The sequence below is a fragment of the Nomascus leucogenys genome, chromosome 2 (assembly GCF_006542625.1).
Source record: "Nomascus leucogenys isolate Asia chromosome 2, Asia_NLE_v1, whole genome shotgun sequence".
In the NCBI taxonomy this organism is placed as follows: domain Eukaryota; kingdom Metazoa; phylum Chordata; class Mammalia; order Primates; family Hylobatidae; genus Nomascus; species Nomascus leucogenys.
Genome location: NC_044382.1, coordinates 146,761,920 through 146,781,280, shown reverse-complemented (window position 1 = coordinate 146,781,280; position 19,361 = coordinate 146,761,920). Strand labels below are relative to the sequence as shown.

At 49.4% G+C, this 19,361-nt stretch overlaps 1 protein-coding gene across 2 annotated transcripts in view; it reads left to right on the top strand.

Annotated features, from left to right (window-relative positions):
• CDYL2 (chromodomain Y like 2) overlaps nt 1–19,361 on the top strand; it is a 216,186-nt gene that overhangs the window by 188,244 nt on the left and 8,581 nt on the right. For both annotated transcript variants that reach the window (XM_030819233.1, XM_030819238.1), the window contains exons 4-6: nt 5,007–5,179; nt 13,071–13,281; nt 17,652–17,795. In XM_030819233.1, coding sequence (XP_030675093.1) covers nt 5,007–5,179; nt 13,071–13,281; nt 17,652–17,795 — 528 coding nt within the window. The remainder of the gene's footprint in view (nt 1–5,006; nt 5,180–13,070; nt 13,282–17,651; nt 17,796–19,361) is intronic.

The window sequence follows — 19,361 nt, the reverse complement described above, 5'->3', positions numbered from 1 at the left end:
CATTCCTTTTTAGTTCTTTTAGTGAGGGTCTAAAAATGGTAAACATCCTTTGACTGAAAATGCCTAATTTTTACCCTTCCTTTTAAGTGAATTTAGCTGAGTGAAGAATTTGTTGACAGTTGTTTTCCTCAGCACCTTGACAATTGTATTCTGCTACCTTCTGGAATTTATTTTTGCTATGTAGAATTTGCCTCCAGTCAAATATTTGCCCTCTGTAGGTAAGCTTTCTTTTTCCTCTGGATGTATTTAAGGTTTTGCTTTGTCTTTGATGTTCTGCAGTTTAAATATGATATGTCTGTGCATGCATGTATTGTTATTTCTATTGCTTAGCTTTGTGTTGTAGTTCTTAAATTTTAGGATTCAAGTCTGTGGTAGATAGAAGCTCTCTCCCCAAGATATTCATGTCCAAATCCCCAGAATCTATGACTATGCTAGGTTCCATGGCTAGGGGGAATTAAGGTTTCAGATATACAATTAAGGCTTCTAGTTAGCTGACCTTAAAATCAAGAGTATTCTAGACTACCTGGATGGGCTCAGTGTCACAAGCGTCTTTAAATGTAGATGAGAGAAGCAGAAGAATCTGTCAGAGTGACACAAACTGAGAAAGTGAGGAAGACCCAGTTGGGCATTATTGCCTTTGATGATGGAGGAAGGGGCCATGAACAAAGGATTGTGGGTGGCCTCTATAAGCTGGAAAAGGCAAGAAAATGATTCTTCCTTAGAGCCTCCACAAAGGAATGCAATCTTGCTGACAACTTGATTTTAGCCCAGTAAACCTGCATCAGACATCTGACCTATAGGACTATAAGATAATAAGTTTATGTTATTTTAAGCTGCCAAATTTATAGTAATTTTTTATAGCAGCCATAGGAAACTAGTGGATCTTTCATCAATTCTGTTAAATTCTTATCCTTTATCTCTTTTGATACTGACTTTCTCCTCTGTGATCTCCTGATAGAATCTCTACAGCACCTATGTTAAATCTTAACATTCTTGTCTTTAATCTCTCCGTGATGTTTTCCGTCTCTGTTTTTCTGTGCTACATTTTGGTCAGTTAGTTCAGGTCTTTCAGTTAATTTATGCTCCCTTTAGCACCACCTAATCTGCTGTTGATCTCAGCAGATGTCCATGACTTTGTTTTTCATTTCCAGAAGTTTCTTTTTCTCCTGAGATCTTTTTTTTCCCCATATTCTCCTGTTCTTTCCTTATTGTTCATGTCTCTTTTCCTCTCTGTGATTATTTGAAACATCCCTATTTTACAGTCTCTTTTGGATCCTTCTGTTACTTGAAGTCATGTTATGTAATCCACTCATTTGCTGAGTATGCCAACTTGTATTTCCCAAGTGTTTTGTGATTTTTGATTGTGAGCTCATCTTCTGCTAGGATTTTTTTTCCTGTGTAATTCCCATGCGGTCTGGGTTGCAGTTTCTCCCCAGAGTACTTTTACATTCATTTCCATCAGACACCTTAGGGATATTACTAGCCTGTGTCCAATTTCTGTGTTAATTTTTTTATCTTGTGGATTCTTCCCCATGTGGGTGTGGTAACTCAGAACTTGAAATCCACATACAGGGCAGGCTTGGAGTTTTAGCTTCTCATGGGAGAGTTTTCCTACAGCAAAAATAAATTATTTGCTGGAGTGGCTTGTCCTGACTGTGGTATGGCAAACAGGTAGCAGAAGGACTAGAAGGGCTGAGTGTGTTCGTGGTAAAGCCGATTCCATCATAGGCTTCCTGTCTCCAAAGCCTATACCTTTTCAGCCTGGCCACACTGCCTTGAGTCCTTGCGAATACCAGGCACCCAGGAGACATTGTGTAGTCAAGATGCGCAGTGTTGCTGCAAGGTTGTGATTGGAAGGAGTCGGGGAGTGTGCACGGCTGTGAGGGGGATTGGTTCAGTCAGTACACAGACTTGGAGGGTCTGGATGATGCTTGGGCCTCAGAACGCAGCATGTGGGAGGAGCTCAGCTTCAGACCCTGGCTCCATCCTAGAATACACGGTCTGGGAGGGGATAAGATCTGCTTTCCCCTGGGCACCACAGAGCTCATTTCCTCCTGCTCCCATAGCCACACTGCTATCATGTGGAGGTCTTCAGATGAAAAGCCCTGATACTTTGAGAGGCAGCCTAGCCTGCGGTGAAGGACATGGGCCCTAAACTCTGACTTCCCGAGTCCTAGTCTAGCTCCACCCCGTACTTGCAAACTTCTCACAGTCACTGTTCTTTGATTTTGTCATTTATAAAATGGAGCTTGAACAAGTGACTCCCCCAGAAGGTTAAGTGAGTTCACGTCGTAGAGCAGCACTTCTGAAACAATAACATGCATATGAATTCCCTGCAGGTCCCGTGAACATGAAGAAACTCATCCTGTTGGTCTGGGCTGGGGCCCAAGACTCGTCATTTCTAGCCAGCTCCTAGGAATGTGAAGCTGCTGCTTCAAGGTCTAAGGACCATACTTTGAGTAGTGAGGTTTGAAAGTGCTTGGGGCAGAAGCTGACCTGTTCTGTAGGGTCAGTATATAAAAGGGGACATCTTGCAGGGTACGTGCCATGCACTGCACTAAGCAGTCTACTTGCATCTTGTTTGTTGGTTCATCTGAGTTAGCTCTGAATTTTACAAATAGGGAGACCAGGAGAGGCTAATGATTTCACCTCAGAACACCCAAGATAGTTTGGGGAGGAAGTGGAGCTTCTGCCCAACTGTAGCCCCAGAGGCCCATGTTGACCTTCTGGAACCCCCTGTAATACGTCTGGGCTGGGGCTTTAGACTCTGCATTTCTGGCCGCCTCCTGAGGGGTGTGATGCTGCTGTTCCAAGGACCACACTTTGAGCAGTGAAGTTCGAAAGTGCTTGGGGCAGACAGAGCCTGTACCATCTCAGCAGGATGCTTTGAGCCGGCCAGTTTGTTGGCGCAGGCTCTGCCACTTCCTGACATGTTTCCTTGAGAAAGTCACCTTTCTCCCTGAGCCTCAGTTTCCCTTTGTATAAAATGGAGCTAATAGTAATGTCCACCTCACAAGGGGTTGGGGGTGCAAGTACTCATGGGCAAGTGCTCTGTAACCTTCAGGCTCATCCACAAATAGTTGCTCATGTGATGAGGAGCTGAACAGCCCGGCTGTGTGCCTTTGAAGAGTGTAAACATAGTTAGCCTTCATGGGGTGCAAACTTTTTGGTGGTAAACTCTTTACAGTCTTTTAAATGGTTTTCACAGGTGCCTTTTGAGTTGGCTTTGTAAAAGCTTCTAGGTGGGTGAGAAGGCAGCCTGCCTAATTTCCTCTGAAGGTGACAAAAAGGGCTAGGAGGGAGTTTCTGTGTGACTAAACAAGCAGATATTGAGTGTCCACCATACCCCAGGCACTGTGCTAGGCTCTGAGTACACAGTGGGGAATAAGAGAGATTCCATTCCTGTCTTTATTAAAATAACAGTTGAGCAAGTGTGGACAAATAAAAGGCAGGAAACAAACAAGTAGTAGGTTAGACAGGTAAATGTATGATAAATGAAGAAAACAAATGGGGGTGCTGGGCAAGGGAAAATAGGGGGAGGAGAATAGGGTGGGTCATAGAAGGACTTTCAGAATCAAGGAGCCTGGGCAACCCCACCAGGGGTGGGGATATTGGCACGTGCAAAGGTGATTAGGTGAATATGAGCTTGGCCCAGGTAAGATGTTCAAAGAAGGCTGCAGGGTCGTAACTGGGAGCTCTGGGCTCTCCTAGCTGCCCCACCCCTGCCTGTCCGCCACTGGGCTGGCTGCTTGCTCTGGGGCTGACTCCTCTCCTTCTCCATGAATGGAAGGCCATGGCCAGACAATGGGAATTTGCAGTGTCAAAGTGCATAGACCAGGAATTGTGTGAGCCAGGCCAGGGCTCAAATCCACCTCTAACACTTACCAACTGTGTGGCCTTAGACTAGTGTCATGACCTCTCTAGGCATCTGTTCCCCAGTCTGGAAGTAAGAATAGTGCCCACTCACTGGTGCTGGGGAGGCTGGAATCCATGGAGCAGGGTCCCTGGCCTGCAGTACATGTTCACTGCTAAGGTAGCACTTGTTGGTCTTACCACTTACCGAGGGCACCTGTGTCTGTCTCCCAAATTCTGTCCTGCCCTCCACCTGCCTAAGACAAGGTCATAGAGTCCTAAAAATCGTAGGGCATACATGCAGGATACCCACGCAGGGGATAAGGGGAACTTGTCCCATGATGGCAGGGTGGCCAGCACGGTTCTTCCATGTCAGATGGCACCTTTACTGGCATGAAGAGGAGGAACAAAATGCCTTTTATCCGTTCATCACTACCTCCCAGGAATGTGAACCTGCAGGTGGCCATAGCATAACCTTTCCTTTCATTTATTCTTCACTGGAGGCCTTGAGAGTGGGTCCACCCACTTATAGATGGGGACATTGAGGATGAATAACCAGCATGGCTCAGGTCCCATGGCTAGTAAGTTGCAGAGCCAGAATTTGGACCAGGGGCTTGGAACACCAGTAGGACGTTGAACCCAGGCCTGGATCTGATGCCAAAGCCCACTTGCCATGTGGCATCTGCAAGCCATGCGGGGTATGCGCTGGATGAAAGATGAGCTAGGATGTATAATAATTAAATTGAGTCATCTAGAGATGGCTTACATCCCTCACTTGGACTGTGCACGGATTTTTTCCACATCTTGTAAAGGGCTAAATAAGCAAATGCCAGAACAAGATTTGCAGAGATTTACCAAGGATTGAGTGACTCCAGGCCAGGCTTCCAGATCTGCAGCCAGTGACCACACTGCCTCCTTATTAGCACTCTTCTGCCTTCTCCAGGGATGGTGCTGGAGGGCTTTGGCTATGATAAGTGTTTTTCTCCTTGTTCTGGACTCATGCTTGTACTCAGGGGAGGCTCCCCGCACAGGCAGAAGCAGATTCCCTGGCCTCTACCCTCAGGGGGTCAGGCCTCTGGCTGTCTTGCAGTCTGAAAGCCCCAGGGTTACAGGATAGGCACTTAACATTCCTGCAAATTCATCTCTGCCGGCAGATCATGAAAGAAGTCCGGCGAGCGCTCTGCAACGCAGCCACAGATGACAGCAAACTGCTGCTCCTCAGCGCAGTAGGGAGCGTGTTCTGCAGCGGCCTGGATTATTCCTACCTAATTGGCCGGTTGTCCAGCGACCGGCGAAAGGAGAGCACTCGGATTGCAGAAGCCATCAGGTGAGCTGTGCTCCTGTTCCCACACCTTGGGGTCCTGCCTAGGATTACCAAGTAAAAATACAGGCTGCTCAGTTACATTCGAATTTCAAACAACCAGGAATTTTATTTTTAGCATAAGTATATCCTGTGCAATATTTAAGGTCTGCTTACGTTTTTAAAATGTTGGTTGTTTATCTGAAATTCAAATTTTTATTGGGCATCCTATATTTTTATCTATAACCGTAGTCCTGCCAAAATTAGGGATGCTTTGCTCTCTAGGTTAGATCCCACTTTCATTCTTTTGGTCAGAAAGATTTTTTATTTGCTATCAAGGCCTGAGTCTGGTAGTGGCCATGTGTTATCCACATTGCTCCCGCCCCTTGCCTGACGGGGAGAGTCTCTGGTTGTGTGGTTGTTTGTATGTCCCAGCATTGCCGTAGCTCAGCAATGGGGAGGTTGATGGAGGTGTTCCCTGGACAGCTGTGTATTTGCAGACCCAACGGGGTACAGAGTATTTCCCCCTTTCTAATAGCCCCTGTGCAAAAGTTGGGATCCTGGGGGTGACATCCAGTCCCAACAATGAGTACCCTTTTGGGACACTGAAGGGTAGTTATTTCCCCATTCTTTATCAGTATATCAAAAGCAAGTGAGTGTCATTTCTAGACACTAAGGCTGTTTAGCTGGTTTACAGCTGTCACCCAGTGTTCACCTGGCGGGGGCTGCTGTATCTTGCTTAGGAATCAGACAAGTCACAATTCAGGAATGTCCCTGGTCACATGAGAAGGAACACTTATTCCACATGGTGTCACGGAGCCTCAGGCCACAAGTCAAGGATTTTCTGGGGCCTCCAGTCTCCATGGTTCTGTGGAAGTGCCACACAGAGGGAGGCCGATTCCCACGTGGCTATAGGGGGCTTTGAGGGATTGCGTTGTCTCCAAGAGGTGATGCTGGCTGCTCTTGTGTGTGGAATTCTGAGTCCCTCTTCAGGGTGAAGCAGCCATTGGAGGCCCAGCTCCAAAATACCCGTGTGTTTCCTGTTGCAGAGTTCTTGCCAGAAGAGACATGACGAGCCTGAGCACTGTTGTGTGAAAGGCGATGTGGTTAGGGAGGCACAGGCTTCCTGGCTGTGCCCACACGGTTTGCGCTTTGTCTGGTCCCAGCTATGCCCTCTCGCTACTGCCTTTCCATGTGTCAAAGGGGGACCACAGGATTTTCAGCGTGCTTCTCTCCTCATGCATGAGGCCACCAGAGCCCATCCAGAGAAATGAGTCCCCATTTTTGTGACCCGTGGAGCGTCAATCATGGTCTTTGTCTGGTTTACACATTTCACTGGAGGCATTAGCTGGATTTCCAGAAGCCCAGGGAATCCTGGCTGACACAGCCCCTAGTTTTCACTCCATGCACGCGCAGCTCATTAGCATGCAGACCCCTTGTAGTGAGTTGAAGTGTGGCCCCCAAAAGATATGTCCATGTACCAATCCCTGGAACCTGTGGAGGTGACCGTATTTGGAAAAAGGCTCTGTGCAGATGTGATTAAGTTCAGAGTCCCGAGATGAGATCATCCTGGATTGGAGTGTGGGCTCCAGACGCAGAGAGAACTTACTTCATAAGAGGGGACACAGGCTGAGGAGAAGGTGATGTGACAGAAAAGGGAGAGCTTAGAGTCATGCAGTGTCAAGCCAAGGAACTCCAAGAATGGCCAGCAGCCACCAGCCACTGGGAGCGAGGCCTGACACAGCTTCTCTGTCAGAACTTCCAGAAGGAATCAGCCCTGCCAACCCCTTGAGTTTGGAATTCTGGTCTCCAGAACTATGAGAGAAGACCTTTTGATTGTTTTAAACCCCCAAGTTTGTGGTGACTGTTCCCTAGGACACCAATGCAGCCTGGAAGGAAATCATTAGCAGCTCAAAGAGCCCCATCTTTTCAGGCTCTCCTCTTAGGCAAGGGCCCATCCTGACCTCCGCCCAGTATCCTCAATGGCTGCCCTTCTGGTGGGCAGCTGTTCACCTTTGCTGGATGGGGTCCATTAACAGATTAGCCCGGACAGCTGCAGGCAAGATGGGACCCCCAGGCCAGCCCTGGGCTGATGGTGATGAGGCTTGTCCCAGCGTGAGGAGGGCATGGGGGTCCTTCTTGCATGCAGAAATAAGGTATCGTAGCTGGGTCGCTGAAGGGATGGAAGCTGAACAGAAACAGGGTACCCAGGAGGCCAGGTCTCATGACGGATTTCTCCGGAGCCCCACTGAATGGTTCCTTCCTGTGGCTTTGCACGCCCAGTCTCTCTGGTGAGGGAAGTGTCTCCCTGGCCTGTCCCTGCATTTGTGTCTTAGATGTATCAAAGTTGAGGGGCAAAACCTTTTCTCCTGTCCCCGTAGCATCTACCCATTGGGGTCTGCAGCATGATATCTATGCATCTCTGGACTCTTGAGAACGAAATTCTTGGAGAAAGAGGTGTCAGAGGCAGATGGGGTTGAAAACATCAGCTGTAGGAGAACATGGCTGGGGCCTGGGGCCCAAACTGGCTCCTGACTTTCCCAGCTGAGTAGTTCTGGGGAAACATGGCCAGTGAAATTCAGACATTTGCCATCTCAGTGGGCAAGTGAGCTCCCCTTAGGCAGAGCACAGGGCAAGATGGTGGAGGCAGGAGGAACTCTTCTCAATGCTTCAAAGGGAGCAGAAGTTGCTAGTTCATGAACTGGCAAGGATGGGGGCGTGGGAAAGGAGATGTTCACTGGACCACTGGTTCCCAGCCCTGACAGCATAGAGAGGCCCAAGGGAGCATTCCCAAGACCGAGATGCTTGACAACACCTCCAGGGGACTATGAGTTATTTAGGCTGAGGTGTGGCCAGCGCATCTTTGGATGTCAATCATCCTTGGTGGTTCTCAGGTGCACCCAGGGTTGAGAACATCCACCATGTGCTAACCAGATTTCTGCACCACCGATTGAGAGCACTAAGAGAAACACAAGATTCTTATTTTGATGCAAGAGAGAAAAGGTGGTTATTAAGGGGATGAGTGTGAGGCGGGAGATGATACAGGCATGAGAAAGGTGAGAATCATGAGTGAAGATGGATGGAGGTGCAGAAGATGTGGCTGTGTAGCGACAGATGCTCCCGCGGTTAGAAAGAGACCGTGGCTCGCCCATCAGCACCAAACTCTTTTAAGGCATCTCCAACTCTCCCAACTCGGGAGTGCTGCCTCGGAGGCCACACTCTGGAGTTGGGGACACAAGGAGGCAGCGAAGCATTCTGCAGAGAACGTTTTGTGGATTTCCAGAGGGGTGTCCTGAGGGAAGCGCACTGTCATTGAAAGGAGCCTGATTCGTACTGCAAGTTCTGTGCCTGCTGCTGTGGATTTTCTAGCTGTATTAGCATATTTACAAGAAATCTCTTGTGAAAGAACTTCCTTCAAAATCTAGCAGGGCCGAAACGTTTTTTGGACACAGAACTGCCCCCATCTCTTCTCTTGGGACATGCTCCTGGTAGGGCTGACCAGGCATGCCACATGGCCTTGGCACCCCGTGAGCGGTACTCTCACCCCCTCCTCATCCTTGCCTAAAGAAAACTTGCATACATGTGACCGAGACGGGTGACTGGGACTCATCACTCTGCAAATGTTTGATGAATGAACTAGCAGATTTGGGGAGAGCTCAGGTGGTTTGTTCAGAAGCCTCTCTCCAGGATCCATCCCGAAAAGAGTCTGCCTCCTTTGAACTTGTCATAGGTGACAAGGTGGCTCGTTCAAATGTTGGCTAGCAGCTGCCCACGTGGCCCCTGGAAGCAGGCTGCCTGAGCTCAAAGCTGCCTCTGCACTTGCTGGTGGTGGAGCCTTGGGTATATCATGGATCTCTCTGCGCCTATTAGCTCATCCAGAAAATGGGACCAATCAAAATGATGGTACTGGCCTCACTGGTGTGTTGCTAGGATAAAGAATAAAAAGATATTCTATGTGAAACACTTGGGCTATTCCTGGCACTAATATGTACTTGGACTTATTATTACGGTTGTTGTCACTACTGCTGGTAGTTCCAGCCATGACTTACAGCTAAGCTGAGTATAAGTCCAGGGAGTGGGCGCCTGGACTAACGGGTGGGTTGGAGACTAAGGAGTGGCCTGCTGGGGACCTCTCTGGGGGCCCCAGGATGGTGGTCACTGGTTGGTCCTGTACTGGCTGTCTTGGCTCTGACCTTTGGCTGGGGGAGGGTTCTCCTCCATGCCTCTCGTTAAAGGGAGTGGGTAACTGGGTCACAAGAGAAATGCCGATTGCTCCAGGGGAAATTGAGACATTCCTGTGAGCAGAATTTTGCTTCTGGGTCACCTGTAGCCTAGGAGAATGGATCACAGACCAATTTGAGAATTGAATGAGGACTCTGTCCACCCTCCCCAGCAGATGCACTACCCATAATAATAGCAGCAGGGATTGCGTGCTCCCTGCATGTCAGCACTGGGCTAGCACCCTGCATGGACCGTCTCCTTGGATTTTCATTCAACTCCCTATCTGGGGCAACATCATTGATTTTCCCATTTTACAGAGGGAGAACATGAGGCTCCAGAGACCAGGCACCCTGTCCAAGGTCTCACCATTAGTTAGGGGCAGAACTGAGACTTCACTCTGACTCTTTCAGATTCTGAAGTTCTTGCTCCTTCTGCCACGTCAGTGCAGCCCAGCAGCTTTGTCAGGCAGAAGCCACAGGGCTTGGGTAGAGCAGAGGAAGATGTGCGGGTCAGGTCAGCCTGATGGCCTTGGATGTGGGGGAAGGTGGCGTACAATCTTCCCCATGCAGCCCCACCATCACAGAAGGATCAGATATGTGAGCTGCAGGGCCCGTAATGCAATATCCTGTTTGCTGCTTGGCTCCCAGTGATAGAGATCTACTGCCCGAGGTGAGAGAAAGAGGATGGGGGGTGGCCTTCATTAAATGTCAGGTGACATTTTCATATCAAGGAAATGAAGTGCGAGGCAGATTGGATGACACAGGAGGGGCTGGGGTGGAGGGTCAGAGCTCTGCACGCCTTGTCCCCTTTCTCTTGCGTCCCTGATTCCCTTGCACGGATCTCAGGTTGGAAAACACAGAGTGAAAGGCTCTGGGGTCCTGTAGAGGAAAGCTCTGGAAAGTCACAAGGGCTGCAGTCCATTCCTGAAGGATGTCATGTGGTTGATGGAGCTGATGTGGCAACAGTATCAGGGAGGCTTACAGGAGACCCACGGCAGGGAGGCTGTCTTGACAGACGTGGACCCTCTTTTATTAAAAACATCCAACAGAGGCAGAATGATACATTGTTGGAATGTTATGGAGGGAATTCTGCACCGAGTGGAAGTTACGGCCCCATGAGTCCTAAAGTCCTTCCCACCTGTGAGATCTAAGACTCTGGAATTGTATGAGGTCACTCAGAAATGGGATGTTTGACAAAAGTCATCCAAACCCCCAAGGATTCTACAAAAAAGTCCATATCCGCCGCAGACCCCAGATTGCTTTCAGTGAAAAGGACTTGGAAAAACCAGTGACCTAACCTAAAACCTCACCATTGGGTTAGGAAGTGAATGATGTCAGGAGATGGGCCACTGGAATACCAAGCTTCAGAAGTCATGGAGCCAGAACTCCCTGTCTGAAGTGGTACCTTTCGGGGGCCAGCAGGGACTGAGAGCTAACTCCACCATCTCAGGGAGTGCGATGCCTCAAGCATGAGTCAGAGGCATGTACTTTCATGATGACTTACATAGATCGTAAGATACCTTCTACCCCGGCAGAACATTAAGTAGACTTCTCGCAGTTGAATCTGATCCCAGTATATCATGATGATGTCCACAACTTTTGATAAGAGTTGGGGGAAGGAACAGTATTGATTGAGAACGGATAAATCAGCTCGACTTTTTTTTTTTTTTTTTTTTTTTTGAGACAGAGTCTCACTCTGTCTCCTATGCTGGAATACATGGATCTCAGCTCACTACAACCTCCACCTCCTGCGTTCAAGCGATCCTCCTGCCTCAGCCTCCCAAGTAGCTGGGACTACAGGCATCTGCCACCACACCCAACTAATTTTTGTATTTTTAGTAGAGGCGGGGTTTCACCATATTGGCCAGGCTGGTCTAGAACTCCTGACCTTGTGATCCGCCCACCTCGGCCTCACACAGTGCTGGGATTACAGGCGTGAATGACCGTGCCCAGCCTCGACTTTTGTATTAGTTAAGTATTAGCTGTTGTAACAAGTAAACCTCATATATAGAAATGTACTTGCTACATACATAAACCTAAAATAGATGTCACCATCAGCCTGTGGCTGTCTTCCCAGTGGTGACTCAGGAACCTATACTTCTTCCATCCTGTGGCTCGGGAAATGTCTTCCAAGACTACTGTGCTCACAAGATGAATGGGCTTGGAGGACGCCATGGTGGGAGGTTTGGTGTGCACGTGGAAGTGGTACTGGTGGGTTTTTGCTCACATCCTGTTTGGCCAGCACTTGGTGACTTGGCCACAGCCACATGCAGTCGGAGATGGGAAATGTGGCTGGCCAGCAGACCTGGGAAGAAGAGGGAAAACAGGTTTGGTAAAGAGCTGGTTCACCATTGCCACACCTCTGCAGTCTTTGTTCTTGTTCTGGGAGACTCATGTATTTGCTCAACAGCTGTTTACTGAGTGCTAATTCCAATATTGATGGAAGCCAAGCAGTGCCCCAAGCAGACCTCTGGGTGTCCTTAAGGAGCTAAAGGGGAAGAAGAATCCAAAAACAAGCAAATAATTAGTTACGGTGATTGCAAATTTTGATAATGGTGTTTTCTAAGAACTCTCAGAGGCCCATGTGGCTCATGCACAGTGAGCAAGGGCAAGAGTGATGTGAGGGAAACCTGGAGAGGTAAGCTGAGGCAGGCCAAGGTCAGACCAAGGTCATGGGCATTTGGATTTTATTCTCGTGAGTTCTTATAGTTTCTAATCTTCCCTCTGAAAGTAATGAAGGATGCAGACTTTACTAGACATCTTGTGTCTTTCCTCCATGTCCAGATGAATATTAAAATTTTATAGATCATACATAGCAACTAGGAAAAGGCAAAAAGCCTTCTGAGGCAAAGGAAATAGAGGTCATTGCTGATGGCTCTGTGTAATTGGTAAAGGTACATGCCTTGCTCAGTGCAGAAGGGCACGGAGAGAAAATATTGCCCAGTCTTGTAGCCATGATTCTAGCTCCTGCCTACAGGGAGCCCAATTTTAGTCAGAGCCATCCTAACATATTCAGCATCTTAGAACCACCCTTGATGAGTGTGGCATCCCTGCAGGTAATTCAGAATCAGACCATCCTAGGTGTGCTTTTTGAAATAAATCTTAAATGTCATCAATCCTAGCATGTACCCACCATCTGAAGCTTGAAGTCCCTCTACAGCATCACCCAGCATAATCATCGAGCTAAAATGCAAATGCCTTCAGGAATGAGGAATTGATACCCCACGAAGCCACTCCATTCACCTTTGGCCAGAGATGTTAGAACATTCTTTCTCTCTTTGAGTTGAAATATGCCTCCCTGTTACACCTTCCCTTTGGTCCTGGTTCTTCACCTTAACATTAAGATTGACTTCCTTAGGATACATGCAAATTCTGTCAATATATAGGGTACCCATATAACTTACCGTCTAAGCCACGGCTTTTGAGAGTGGAAGGAGGTGGTAACTGGGTGCAGTGCTAGGACATGGGGCATGAACTGGGGCAATCTGAGCAAACAAGGACATGCAGTGACCCCATCAGTATACCTCAGAAAATCTGACAGCTGGTGGTTCCATGTCCAGGCAATGAGGCCCTTGCTTGGCACCTCTCACCTCTGACGACCTGAGGGTGCTCCTCACAGCACCTGGGAGAGTCAAGGGTTCCAATGGGGCTTAGCAAGCTGTAGTCACCTGTTCAAGAGGATCTTCTTTCTCTCCCAGGGACTTTGTGAAGGCCTTTATCCAGTTTAAGAAGCCTATCGTGGTGGCCATCAATGGGCCGGCCCTGGGCCTGGGTGCCTCCATCCTACCCCTCTGTGACATCGTGTGGGCCAGTGAGAAGGCCTGGTTCCAGACGCCCTATGCCACCATCCGCCTCACGCCTGCTGGCTGCTCCTCCTACACCTTCCCCCAGATCCTGGGCGTCGCACTGGTAAGCCTCCTGTGATACCTGGATTCGGGTCCCAGCAGGATACTTCCTCTGCCTTGGGTTTAGGGGCTTTTCATGGGGCTAGAAACCTGAGGGTGTTGTCAGCCTGCGGATTGGCTTGGCTGCCTCATATCCTTCATGCCTTCAGTGCCAGATGGTGTAGCCCGGCCTGAGAAGATGGCGATGATGTCAGTGTATGGACCATGCACTCTGCATGGTGTCTCAATTATTCCTCACTCCAACCCCCTGAAGGCATGTCTTAGGATTAGCTGGGTGCTGTAACAAGCAGCCCACAGTCTCAGTGGCTTTAACAACAAAACTTGCCTTCTTACTCTTGCGTGGTCCAGCATAGGTGTAGGAGCCACCCACAATATCTGGGGACCCAGGTGTCTCCCATCCAGTAAATGTGCCCTCACTTCCAGCCAATGGGAGAGAAGAGAGAGCAAGAAGCATCACCCTGGAGGGCTTCATGGGCCAGGCCTGCAGGGGCATCTTCACCTCCACTCATGTGCCATTGGCCGTGACTCAGCTTCTGGCCACATGCGCCTGCAAGGGAGGCCGGGAGACGTAGCCCAGCGCATGTCCAGCAAGAAGAGGGAAAGGTATTCAGTAAACACAAAGCAGTCTGCACCCCATGTGGAAACAGTTGCGATTTCCATCTTACAGATGGAACGTTAAGCTCAGAGAAGTCGTGTCACCAGGTGGGGCAGACAGAGCCACTGTCCAACGGAGGCGGCAGAGTCCACTGTAAGCTGTGGTCAGTTTCTGCACCAACATCCAGAAGCAAGTCTGGACAGGGGAGAGCAGTGATGACAGCTGGCACATAGGAAGGACTTGCTGCGTGCTGGGCTGGGCTGTCAACGCAGTCCACGCCCCTGTGAGGCAGGACAGCTGTGATCCCCATTTTGCGGATATGGAGAGTGAGGCTAGAGAGGTTTAGTGAGTTGTCTAAAGGCATGCAGTGGTAATGCCAGTTGTGGGATTTGAGCATGAACTGGCTGGTTCCACTGTCTGTGCTCCGAACCCAGCCTCTTATTAAATAGGTCCCACATCTGAGGGGTTAATCTGAGATTAGCTGTCAGGACCAGGGAGGGGTTCAGAAAGTGTAGCTGGTCCGAGTAGGTGCTGGAGGTGCCGTGCTGCTGGGTCTGGACTTCCTATGACAGCTCCTCGCCTGTGGACTCTCAGGCAGCCTCTGCTGTTCAAAGCAGCCATGAGCTCTGAACTCAGCTCTTATGGGCTAATCCTTATTTTATAAGCACGGGTCCCAGCTGGATCTCAGAAGGTTCTCAGGGAGTCCGCTCCTTCCAGCCCCCTCTAGCCAGTCAGCTCCCTTTTTCCTCTCCCTTTCTTCAAATACTGCAAATCCACTAAGTGCCCGACTCGCCACACCCACCAGGAGTCCAGGGGTGAACAAAAACCCTGCTCTTCAGACCTTCTATTCCCCAGCTCTGTGTCTTCGAAGGAGGTCCCACCTTGTTCAGAGAGGACCCCTTTGAACAGGTGACATTTGAACAGACGCAAGAATTCCAGGCAGAGGATGCACGAATGGCAGAACAGAGCAGGGAGTGGGCCTGGCAGGCCCTGGGTTGAGAGTGGTCAGGTCAGTGTGGCTGGGGCCTGGTGAGGATGGTGGGGAGAGGGCGAGGGATGAGGCCATGGCACTGGCTCCTGTGAGCCTGGCACGCCGGGGAGGGTGCTGGGCCTTCTGCATTGTGCCCGTCTCAGAAAGGTCTGCCCAGGGTCCACTGGGGGCATCTGCCAGTAGATGCCATAGGTCACAGGAGACCCACAAAACTGCTAGAGAAGCACCCCTTAGGTGACAGGGCCAAAGTCTGCAACCCCAGAGAAAAGGCCGAGTGCTGCCTCCCGGCCCTGCAAAGTGTGCTGGCAGCTTGGTGCTGTCATCATGCCTCTTGGACAGCAGAGAAGATTGTGGCTTTGTGACGTTAAGTGCCTTGCCCAGAGTCACATGCCAGTGACTAAACTCTGTTTATGTTCTTGTTTTCTTAGCTCTAGCATGGGTTGTTTGTGAATTTTATGGGTCTTCACTAGGGACACCCTACCTCCGCCCAAGATTCCCCTTTCTCTATGGGTCCTTAGGCTTCTGGATAATATCCTTAAGTTCTCTCTTCAAAAGAGAACAGTCCATTGTGACCCCACGGCTATTGTGAATTGTTCCTTTTTAGGAACAGACTCCAGGATGTTTCTTTTGACATCTTGATTTTGTCGGAAGGTCAACAACCACTTTTGACATTACTCTCATGCTCTTGAGGCAGGTCTGCACATTCTCAGGACTGTGACTGTTGCACCTGGGCAAGCACCTGTGGAAGAGCAGGGGCTTTTACACTGGATTTCTTGTCTTCCTTTGCAGTTCCATCACCCATTGTTCCATCTGAGGGCCTGCAAGCCCATTCTTCTCATCTCTCAAGTCCTGCTTTTGTTACAATAGTGAGGCTGAAAAGCAGTGTCCCTTTTCCTTCCTTCATATTCCTCCTTGTTCTGTTTTGAAAATGACATCACCAACCATAACAAAAATAGCAAATCTCTACTACCCCTTCTGCACATACCAGGCCCTGTTCTAAGCACCTCTCAGTTAACCTTGCCTCTGTGCTGGGAGCTTGGTGCTGTCTTGATGCCTCTTGCACAGCAGAGAAGATTGAGACTTTGTGACGTTAAGTGACTTGCCCACAGTCACACATCAGTGACTAAACTCTGTTTATGTTCTTGTTTTCTTAGCTCTAGAGTGGGTTGTTTGTTAATTTCAGCAGGGACACCCTACCTCTGCCCAAGAATCCCCTTTCTCTCTGAATCCTTAGGCTTCTGTATAATACCCCTAAGTTCTCTCTTCGAAGAGGGCACTGCAGGATATGGTGTCTGAGAGGTGGCCAGGAGCCTTTCCGTATGAATGGAGGCCTCGCCTTGTAACTTGCACCTGCCAGGGATTAGCTTCCAGTGGATCTGAATCCAGGTTCATTGGAGCAGATATGGCCATTTGCCACTTCTCCCGGCAAACTTCTGCTGAGTTCATTTGACTGAGGTGTTCTTCAGAAAGCATCAAGTCCTCCATTTATGTTCAAATCTTGAACCAAGCAAGCATATGCTAAGACTTACTATCGACATAAAAGATTACCCTCCACCCTGGTGTGAAAGATTGTCCTGTGGGTCATCATGAACTATCAGTGACAACCAGAACTAAGTGGGGGAACTTACGCATAGCTCTGGAGGCCTGAGAGTGCCTGGCATTTCAACGCCAACCCAAGAGCAGCTAGCACATAGAGGCAGGAGAGAAGAGCAGGTGGGGAAGGTGTTGCCGGCCGTGCGGACCCTATCACATGGATTTGACCATTATGCCCTAATTGTCAGTCACAGTCTGTCAGTTGCAGCTTATTACTATCATGTTCTCTGTCTGTGCCTAGGACCTTATCTATGTAGCTCCTCCCAGACCTTGTATGACAGCTGTGAATTTCAAAGCAAAAGGAAATTCTCTGGGGAGTGTGGTACAGAGATATCCCAGGTCACCAGAGCCCAGGGAAGGTTGCTGTCTGCCCTTCACGACTGGGCAGTGCCCTTGCCCAGCCCTGAGCTGCTGGGAGAGATGCACATCTCTGCTTGGGTATTGTGGTGTCATTCAGGACCTTTTTGGCTGCCAGTGATGGAAGCGCTTTAACCAGTTTAATTTTTTAAAAAGGAGCTTAATGGTTCTCCCAGCTGGAAAGCAGAAGTGGCAGTTCCCTTGGGGAGACAGGGCTGGGGAATTCAAGTACCATCAGGTCTCTCTCTCTTTCTCTTAATATTTCTCTCTCTCTCTCTCTCTTCCCCTATTTCTCCTTTCCTTGTGGCCCCACCTCTCCACAGGCCGGGACACAGCCATGGATGGTCCTTGGGCTCACTGATGTTAGCCTGCAGTCAAAGAGGAAGAAAGACTTTTCCGCCACACCTGCAGCTGGAAACCCCACTTGAGCTTTATTATCTAGAAGGGAGCCTCTCTTTATCCCTGGGCTGTTGTGGGCTGGGTACATTTCAGTGTCAATGATGTCATCACGGCTGGTCATCAGCTCTGAAATGTACCCATCCCACAACCCATGCCCATGGGTCTGCCACCAGAAATGGGGAGGGGCGTGGGGCATACAGAGTCACAGTAAATACACAGCTCCTTCGGGGAATTTAATGAAAGCTGTGGACCTTCTGCTCATGGACACAAACATTTCCATGCAATTCCCAAAGCTTATCTGACCCCAAAATAAGATAAGGATCTGGAAGGCGAGATGCCTTCCAGAACTGAGATGGTTGCAGGTGGCAGGCCCTGGACCAGCTGAGGGGCATGGGTGAACCTCCAGGCCCTCAGTCTTCACCTGCTTTTGCTTTTTCAGGCCAATGAGATGCTGTTCTGTGGGCGGAAGCTCACTGCCCAGGAGGCCTGCAGCAGGGGGCTGGTGTCGCAGGTCTTCTGGCCCACCACGTTCAGCCAGGAGGTCATGCTGCGGGTCAAGGAGATGGCATCCTGCAGTGCCGTGGTGAGTTCCTGCGCCTCCTGTGTGCTTGTCCTTATGATAGACCCATTTTACAGATGAGGACAGCAAGGCTTAGAGGGCTTCAGTGACTTGCCAGAGGTCGCACAGGGAATAAGCAAAAGACCCTTTGCAATTTAACACATGCCTTTTCTGAGTATTGACAGCTTCAATCAGAGGGAGACAGTCAGCATCATTACAAATTCTCCATCATCTCCAGGCAGAGAAACCCCACAGGAGAGATGGATACTCTAGGGTAGCGTCACTGCTTTCAAATAAAGTCCTAAACACGCGCAAAAGCGCAAAACATCTGTAGCTTTCAAAGAAATGAGAAGCAAAGGCAAGTAGGGACAAAAAGTATTGAACCCATCCAGAGATGACTAGAGAAAGCTGTACAAACCATGCCTCTATTTCATTTCTTTTGTCCACCAACTGCTCGGCACATTAAAATGTCACTGTTTGAAGATGCACTGAAAAATACATAAACAAATAACACCTCCACAGAGGCAGTGGTTTTTAATTAAGTGTTGATTTTATCTGGTAACAGTCACTCAGAGCACAGCAGGCGAATATCCTGTGGGAAGGTGGAGACAAGGCCACTCCTGCAGCCCCAGGGCCGGTTCCGGAGCTGAGAGAGGCATTTTGGGAGATTGAGGTTCTAGGACTCGCTCTGTGCTTGAGAAACAGGGAGCTGCTGTGTGCATTTTTGGGGCCAGACCCTTGCCCCTCCCTTCTTTGTCTCCCTCTGCCTGTATTCACACCCGGCTGTCATGCTTCTCCTGCTGGGCCTCATCCGTGACTGTTGACACCTACTGTGTTTAAGCCCTGCCCCCTGCAAGCTGAACAGACAGTGCCCGTGGGGTGAGGGTGACGGTAGGGGGTGGCAGCCCCCAGGTTGTTAGTGAACACTCACATGGGCCACGGGCATTGCTGATCTCTTCACGTGGATTCTCTTTTAATTTTACTAATGACTAGGGTCACCAATTTGTCCCACCTTGTCTGGGACTCTCCTGGTGTGAGGACTGAAAATCCTGCATCCTAGGAAACCCCATTGTTCTCACGCTGCTGATAAAGACATACCCGAGACTGGGTAATTTATAAAGAAAAGGAGGTTTAATGGAGTCACTGTTCCATGTGGCTGGGGAGGCCTCACAATCATGGCGGAAGGCCAAAGGCATGTCTTACATGGCGGCAGACAAGACAGAAGTGACAACCAAGCGAAAGGGGAAACCCCTTATAAAATCATCAGATCTCTTGAGACTTATTCACTACCAGGGGAACAGTGTGGGGGAAACTGCGTCTGTCATTCAATTATCTCCCACAGGGTCCCTCCCACAACATGTGGGAATTATGGGAGCTACAATTCAAGATGAGATTTGGGTTGGGACACAGGCAAACCATATGCCCCTTAGTCCTGGGCAAACAGGGGTGGTTGATCACCCTGGGGTTAACTTCATGGAGAGACAGGTAGAAATTCTAAGCAGAGGAAGTGGCAAGAGTGAGGGTACTCAAGACAGGAAATCCACAGGGAGTGTAGGCAGCAGTGTGCGGTCAGGTGGCACGGGGATGCTA